Source organism: Geospiza fortis, unplaced genomic scaffold (genome assembly GCF_000277835.1).
Source record: "Geospiza fortis unplaced genomic scaffold, GeoFor_1.0 scaffold289, whole genome shotgun sequence".
In the NCBI taxonomy this organism is placed as follows: Eukaryota; Metazoa; Chordata; class Aves; order Passeriformes; family Thraupidae; genus Geospiza; species Geospiza fortis.
Genome location: NW_005054478.1, coordinates 239129 through 247003, shown reverse-complemented (window position 1 = coordinate 247003; position 7875 = coordinate 239129). Strand labels below are relative to the sequence as shown.

Sequence of the window (7875 nt, the reverse complement as noted above, 5' to 3'; positions counted from 1 at the left end):
ATGAGGTTGGGTGAGTCACCGATAGATCGGCAGCAGAACCATCCCCAGAGCGTCGCTGGTTATTTGTGTTTTATTGGGCTTTGAGTCACAGCTTTGAGGCCACTGACACAAGACTTTCACAACAGAATCTGGCAAGTCAGTGTCTCTTCAAAGCAGGGTCTTTCAGTGGGTGCCCCTGTATTTGGGCAGTACTGGCATACTCATGTTTTTAAGTTCATTTGTCCGAGGGAGCATATGATTCACACAATAATAGCAAAATAGCTGAATTTTTTTAAATTACACCTGAACAATGTGTAGACCTGCACTTCTGATTCATTCATTGGTCACTTAACTCCTGTTTGCCAAAATTTGGGTTCTAGCTTCTTCCAGGGTGACTGAGACACACAAGGTTTACCAGACTAAAAGAACCTTCTTAATGTTATCTTTATTTCAGCAGTTTTGTTACTCTCCTCCAGATAGGAACTAAATATAAACTGTGGTATGGATGTCTTCAGAATATTAAAACAAGCTGTTGACTTGTTTATGCCACTCAAATGCTTAGTAGTAACTTTTTTGCTTATGGTTATATTCTGCAAATATAGCTGGAGTAAATTCTAGGGCTGCTTTTACTCACGTGAGAGTATTAAAATGAAGGGAAAGTTGAAGAGAGCAGATGCTTGGAACAAGTTTTGCATAAGCAGAGTCTGTGAGCGGGTTTTAAATGATGCTTCTTGCTTTCTGTTTTGTTTTATCTTGTGGCTCCAAGCCAGCCCCACTCAGAATTTTTCAGTAGTTTTCTGGGTAGAGCCAGACAAATGTTACAGAGGAACTTGGCTTTGATGTTCACCTGTTCTCAGGACGTGATTATTTCTTTCAAGATAATACAGGGGTTTTTACAGAAATTATGGAGATTAAGCAAAAGGCAAATAAAAACCATTTTTCCCAGCACTTGACATTTTAACTCTGCTATGAAAACGAGTGGGCTGGAATTGCTGCCTGCGTCACTGAGTAGGAGGAGAGGGGAGAACTTTGCACTACCTCGCTCAAATGCTCTGAAAATCAGGACGTTTGTACCACGAGTAACTTCTTAAAACTCAGGCAACCAAGCATTTTGGGTTTGTTGTTGTTTCTTAACTGGAAAGAGGTGCTTTTAAGTGGAAATACCAGTAGAAATTCTGGGAAATGGGCTATGTTTACTACCATGTTTGGTTTGTAAGGCATGAGTAATGCAAATCCTGAGTGGAGGGTTCTCATCTAAATTATGCAAAGCAAATCAAATAGATGAGAATGGAACAAATCTGGGCAGGTATTTTAGCTACTTTTTAAAATATCTATCTCAGTGCAGATTTAGATGTTTCTCTGAGCAGTTCTGGGTATTCTTCTCTAGCCTACAAGTAATCAAGAATTTTACAATCCTGTCTTAATCTGAGTCTTTACTCCTCTGGCAAGTTGGCTTTATGGGGGCAGTTGGATGGGAGGTAATGGTCTTACTCTTCATCCATTTTCAGCCAGCAAAGTTCAAGAATAATCTGTCTTCCAAGACTAAGCTGATATTGGCACTGAAATGAAGAGTTTATCTCAAATCCTGTGTATCAGTCCAGCGCTACTTCTGTATTTTTGTACTCTGCAGCCACTTCGTTATTACCAGGGTGTTCAGAAAAGACTTGGAAAACTTTCTGTGTTATTTTTGGGGTTGTTTTTGTTTAGGAGTTTTTGAGTTTTTGGTTTTTTTACTTTTTGTTTTGGATTTTTGGTTGGATTTTTTTAGAAAATCTAAACAAAACCTCCTGATTTTATTCATGCTGATCACTGAAGCTCCTGAGTAAGAGAACAGTCTACAAGTAGGTGGAGGATTAAGGATTAATAATGGGCAAGCATTTGTTTGGAATTTCATGCTGTTGGAGACAGCTCATTTCCTTTCCTCGAGTGTGCTGGCTCTGGTGCCCACCTGCTTGTCCTAGGAATTGGTTCAGGGGATTTTTTGTTGTGCTTTTCTCCTAATCTGTGGGATTTTTCCTTTGCAGGACCCGTGGGGGCACAGCCCCTGCTCATGGTGCCCAGACGTCCCGGCTATGGCACCATGGGCAAGCCCATTAAACTGCTGGCCAACTGCTTCCAAGTTGAAATCCCAAAGATTGATGTCTACCTCTATGAGGTGGATATCAAACCAGATAAGTGTCCTCGGAGGGTGAACAGGTGAGAAGATCCATTTGTCTTGTAAATTATACCAATGAGAATTTTGAATAACATCAGGAGCAGTGAAAGGGAGGCTTTCTTTCCTTTTCCCCACCTCCCAGCTGGGAGGTGAAAGTGCTGCTGCTCATTCAGCTTGAAGAGGAAGTCAATATTTATCATCTTCCTGAAGTACTTTGGGTTAATATTGCCTGGCCAGGACGTGGTGCCTGGAAGCTGCTGCTGTGCAGGAAGGCTGGTTTGCATGTGCTGAAAGGAAAGTGTTTCCATTCTGTGCCACTGAAACACCAAGACCTCCCAAAGAATTCAGATCCCAAAGGCCTGTTACACTTGGAAATGTTCCAAAGGTCTCTGTGTTCCAAAAGTTTTATCTACTACTTGCATCAAGAGGCATTTTTGTATAAGCTGAAAATTTCATCATGGTTTTTTAAGTGTAATTTCAGTGCTTGTGTCAGGTTAATCTTTATTGCCATCAATTTATAATAAAGCGAGGGAGGCAAATCTGTAATTGTGTGCAAATTGGATCAGACTTTTGCATGATTTTGTAGAAACGCAGGTTATTAAGGACTTAAAGCCAAGCTTGTTTTGTTAGGGCATCTCATGTTTATAACCAGTGTAGGCAGAATTCAAAACTCTCATCGAGGAGCAGATAAACATTGCTGCAGACAGCACAATGAACTGGCTGAGCTTCCACATGGGGGTTTGTGCTGTTTTTTCACAGTACCACATTGTGGGTTTTTTCCAAGGTAACAGTGGTCTTGTTTTCCATCATAAAGATGATACAAAGGCCTTGGTAATTTCTAGGAGTTTCTGAAATTATTTCAGTACCAATATTCTCCAGTGTTTGAGCATTTGCATTGATTCTGATTTTATTCTGTAGTGTTTATTTAGTTAAAGTATGTGAAGCACCTTTTGGAACAGCAGTGGGTGTTTATAATTCACTCAAGTCTTGTTTATTGCAACTACTTCAGCAAAACACCTGGGAGTGGGAGCCAGTTCGGGTCTGATCCTTCTTCAGAAACATCTTCAATGCAAATATCCCCTTTTCCAGGGACGTGGTGGACTCTATGGTGCAGCATTTTAAAGTGACAATATTTGGGGACCGTAGACCAGTTTATGATGGGAAAAGAAGCCTCTATACAGCCAATCCACTTCCTGTGGCCACTACTGGGGTAAGATAACTGGGAACATGTTACATTAATAGCAGCTTCATAGGAAAGGAAAAAACCCAACTCTAAATATTGCTGATTTCAGAAAAGCTGGATGTATCTTACAGTATCTGTACTGAAACCGAGTCCTTCTCATATATTTCCTGCGAATTCCAGTGTGTGGAAATGTTCATGTAATAGTTGCATTCAGAACTTCCTGTATAATTTAGTAGCTGCTTTCTACAGCAAAATCTATTAAAACATTTCATTTTACAGACTGTAACACATGATCTTATGATGAATTGAAAAAACAAGCCAGAGTTTTTCTAGAGTGTATTGCTTTATGAGGTGACAAAAAGTTATTCTATCCTCTTCTGCTTGGTCAGGGCCCAGTTCTCTTCACTTTGTGCATTTGATAATGTGCTTTCATCAAACGTGCTGTGTCTTCAATATCTGAGTTTTTGAGTCTCTGGCCCAGTTATGGAAGGAGTGGTATCTCAAGGATACCAACCTCCAGATTAAAAAGCTGCTTTTTATTTCTTTCTTTTCTCCCCTGCCCAGGTGGATTTGGATGTGACACTACCCGGAGAAGGTGGAAAAGATCGTCCCTTCAAAGTGTCAATAAAGTTTGTTTCTCGGGTGAGCTGGCACTTGCTGCATGAAGTTTTGACAGGAAGAACCTTGCCTGAGCCTCTGGAACTAGACAAACCTATCAGCACTAACCCTGTTCATGCTGTCGATGTGGTGCTACGACACCTCCCCTCCATGAAGTAGGTTCACTGTCTTCCTGCAGTCTGTCTTTACCTGAAGTATCCCCACTGGGAGACCTTCATCCCCATTTCTTCACAGGTGAAAAGAGAAACTGTTCATTCCCCTCTGCAGCACAGCTGGTGAGCTGAACAGGGAGATTACAGTCAGTCCTGTACAAGTGTTTCTGTAGGCAGGGCAGGTGATGTGTGTGTTGGAAAAGATCAAGAAACATCAGGCATTTATAACAGGCCTTCATAGAAATGCTGAGAGGTTCCAGTGAGCTGCAGCACTGCTGTCCTGGTTCTGATCAGCTTGAGCCAAGTGACAGCAGTGCCTGTGGAAAGCAGAGTCTCTTTAATCCATTGGTACACTGTACACTGTCACCAGTGCATGCTTCTCATGTCTGAAATACATGGCTGGGACAGGACCTGTCCTAACAAAGTCTCATATTTGTTATTTTATCTCAGAACCCTGAAATTTAGAGAAGGCTAATTTTGCTTGATTTGGTCAATGAAAGTTACTTTTGAAGTTTGTTGGCTTTAGGCAGCACAATGGCTTTGCTCTGAGCAGATTTCTGATAGGTTTCACTGATAGCTCTGATAGGCTTCACTGCGTGTAGCTGACAACCAAAAAAAGTGCCTCTGGTTTTGTGGAATCCAGTGTTCTTCAGCTTTCCCAGATCTGAAGATGTTAGCCTCTGTACCAATGCCTGTGCATTACAAAACAGGAGGTGTGGAAGCTCAGGAGCAGCTGTGTTCTACCTGTGAGAGAAACATCATTTCATCTAGTTCTTTGTTTCCCCCATAGTTTTTGCTTCTCTCAATGTATCTTGTATTCAGAAGTTCCCTATGAATTAGGAAAAATGGTATTTAAGGGTCAGGCCAGTATAGACAAGGCTGTTGTACAGAATCTGCTGTGGTGGAGATTCCACTTTCTTGAAGCAGAAGATCAGGAAGGGTAAGTTAACTTAGTTCTTGATTTGTTGTAAAAACTGAAAGTGGTTTGTGCATTGCTAAAAGTAGCAAATGTTTTTTGTCTAAATTTAAAAGCACTGCAATAGGAACAGAAGCATTCAGGGTATTTTGTTTATACTTGCTTCTTGGCACAGATTGCTGGTGCACAAAATGCCAAAAAATAATAATGCCGTGTGTTATAATCTTTGTTACATGAATTTGATGTTTGGAAAACAAGAACATAAATGTGTGGCCACCTGTTTCACCAGGTACACCCCTGTGGGCCGCTCCTTCTTCTCAGCTCCAGAAGGCTATGACCACCCCCTGGGAGGGGGCAGGGAGGTCTGGTTTGGGTTCCATCAGTCTGTCCGACCTGCCATGTGGAAAATGATGCTCAACATCGATGGTAAGTGGAGATTCAGGGCTGAGATTCAAACCAGACATGTATGGCAAAGGCTACCTAGAAATTCTAGTCTGTTTTCCTTGCATTTGTCATGATGTCAATGTTTGAGCAGAAATTTAGCTGCCATATAAAAACCAATATCCCTGTATAAGAAAGAATTGCACAGGGCTTGTTTTCCTGCTTAATTTCAGTATTGGTGCATCCACAGTGACAGATTCAGGTTGCCTGCACTGTGTCTCTGTGCAGCTGTACACAGTGAGTGGTGCTCAGTACTTCCAAGAAAACTCTGTAAAACATACCCCAAACACTTCTCTGAATAGGGCTGATTGGAATAGGCTTTCTTATGCAAAAGGATAAGCTCTGCAGCACTGTATTGAGTCCCAGATGAATGGATCTGAGATCAACTGGTGCCTGTGTCAGACTCCCTCGTCCTGTGAGCACTCAACTCTATTTAGTTGTTAAACCCTCATTGAAAAGTGTCAGTGGTGGAGATGCAGGTGCTGCCTGAGGTTTTCTCTGATTTGCATTCAGTTCTCACTGTCTTTGAAATGCTTTATAAACCCAAGGTAAATTGTCTTGCTCTACATTGAGCACTCCCAAGTCAGGTTGTGCTTGGAACATAATAAAATATTGCAGATGTTGAGCTGTCTTGCTGAAAATTTGCAAGTCCATGTGTTCTGGTTTACATAAATTGTGGGTGATTCTTGTGTGACTGAAGTCACACAGTTTGTTCTTGTAAAATTGCCTTTCTAACAGCAGCTGTGGTTTAAAAAAATGAATGTAAAAATCTCAACCTGTCCCAAAAAGAACCTGTGCTGGTATCTATATGCAAGGTACTGAGAGAACTGCAATTCAGGTAGAAGAGGATGAATTTACACCAATTGATCATGTACTGTGCTGTTACTTTGTAAGACAAGCTTTTCTTACCAGCATTAGCAAGTGTAGTAGTAACTCTTGAAGCAGAAGTTTTTCAGTCCTTCCTATGAATGAGAAATTTGAAGCTCTTTGTAAGTGGTGATTCACAGAGCTGTTGTTCTGGTTCCTCATTTGAGGCTGTGAAATTGTCTTCAAATCCCATCACTGGAGGTTTTTCAGTTGTTTAGTTGAATGAGGTTCTCCATAGAAGTGTTGCTGTGGGAGACAACCCACACACTGCCAGGGTGGGGAGAGTGAGGGTTTGGGGTCACTCAGAAATCTGGAGCAGTCTCAGGCATCTGGAGGTGTTGGTTGATGCCTCATGTGAGGTTGGTAGGCTGCTCAGTGACACATGTCTGAAGAATGTTGGGTTGTATGAGCCCAGATGTGTGGCAGGTTTGGTACATGAGATCTGGAAAACTGATAAATGCTTGTTGAGTATTTCTTTTCTGTTGTTGACATTTAAAGTTTTACATGTGTGGAACAGTTTGTGTCTGAGCTCTGTCTAATCCCACCTCGCCCTTCCTGCCAGAGGTGTTGTTTCAGTTGCTTATAACTTTGTCAAGAAGGTAATTTATGATTTATAATAAGTCAGATGTCCTGCTTAAAACCAATATATTGTCTCTTAAAGTAATAGTGTCATTAGCATGTGGGGAGGGTAAGAGATATGAGTAGATCAAGGGTTCCACTCCCCCCTACACCAGCACAATTTCTGCATAGTCAAAATAGTGCTCATGTCTACACCAGATATTGTTTCGGTAATTGAGCAGATTGTGTAACTGACAAAATTATATTGCATGTTGAATTATGTTAGCTTTTAATATTCAAAAGTCTGTGGTAGAGGGATATTAATCCTGTCTCTGCAGCTTCATACAGAGGTAAAAGAGAATGGCTCTCTGGAGTATTGCAGCTTTCTAGAAATAATGTTCTCTGGGGGAAAAACCCTTTTAAACCCCTGAAACTCCAGGTAGTAACAGGATAACTGTACTGGAGAGAGATGTGTCACTGTAGACTTTCTGCTGGCTTTTTGATATTTTACTCTTGCAGAACTCACTGTTCTGTTTCTAAATGTGCCTGAGGTTTACGTGGAATTCTAAGAAATATTGATGTATGAACTGCTTCACAATACCTTGACTGGGGTTTTTTTACACTTCATATTTTGCTCTTTGTAGTTTCTGCCACTGCCTTCTACAAAGCACAACCCGTAATTCAGTTCATGTGTGAAGTCCTTGACATTCATAATATTGATGAACAACCAAGACCTCTGACTGATTCTCATCGGGTAAAATTCACCAAAGAGATAAAGGGTGAGTAGAAATGGGTTGGTTTTGTTCTAGGTAACACAGTAAAGTTAATTCTAAGTGAATTGTTTTAACTGGAAGCCTGTTTAACTTGGATAAGAAGGGCCTGGAGCTGCCAAGAGAATTGTAGTATCCATGTGTGTAGCTCTAATCCTGAGACAAACAATGCAACTCTGCAGAAATGGGAGCTGAAAAACATTCCCAGTGGCTTAGAGGGATAGAGGGAGCACGTT

At 41.2% G+C, this 7875-nt stretch overlaps 1 protein-coding gene across 1 annotated transcript in view; it reads left to right on the top strand.

The window, feature by feature from the left end:
• LOC102044704 (argonaute RISC catalytic component 3) overlaps positions 1-7875 on the top strand; it is a 19375-nt gene continuing 11500 nt past the window's right edge. Inside the window, exons 1-6 of the mRNA XM_031063035.1 lie at positions 1-10; positions 1941-2175; positions 3224-3344; positions 3882-4090; positions 5293-5429; positions 7514-7648. Of these exons, the coding sequence (XP_030918895.1) occupies positions 1-10; positions 1941-2175; positions 3224-3344; positions 3882-4090; positions 5293-5429; positions 7514-7648 (847 nt within the window). The remainder of the gene's footprint in view (positions 11-1940; positions 2176-3223; positions 3345-3881; positions 4091-5292; positions 5430-7513; positions 7649-7875) is intronic.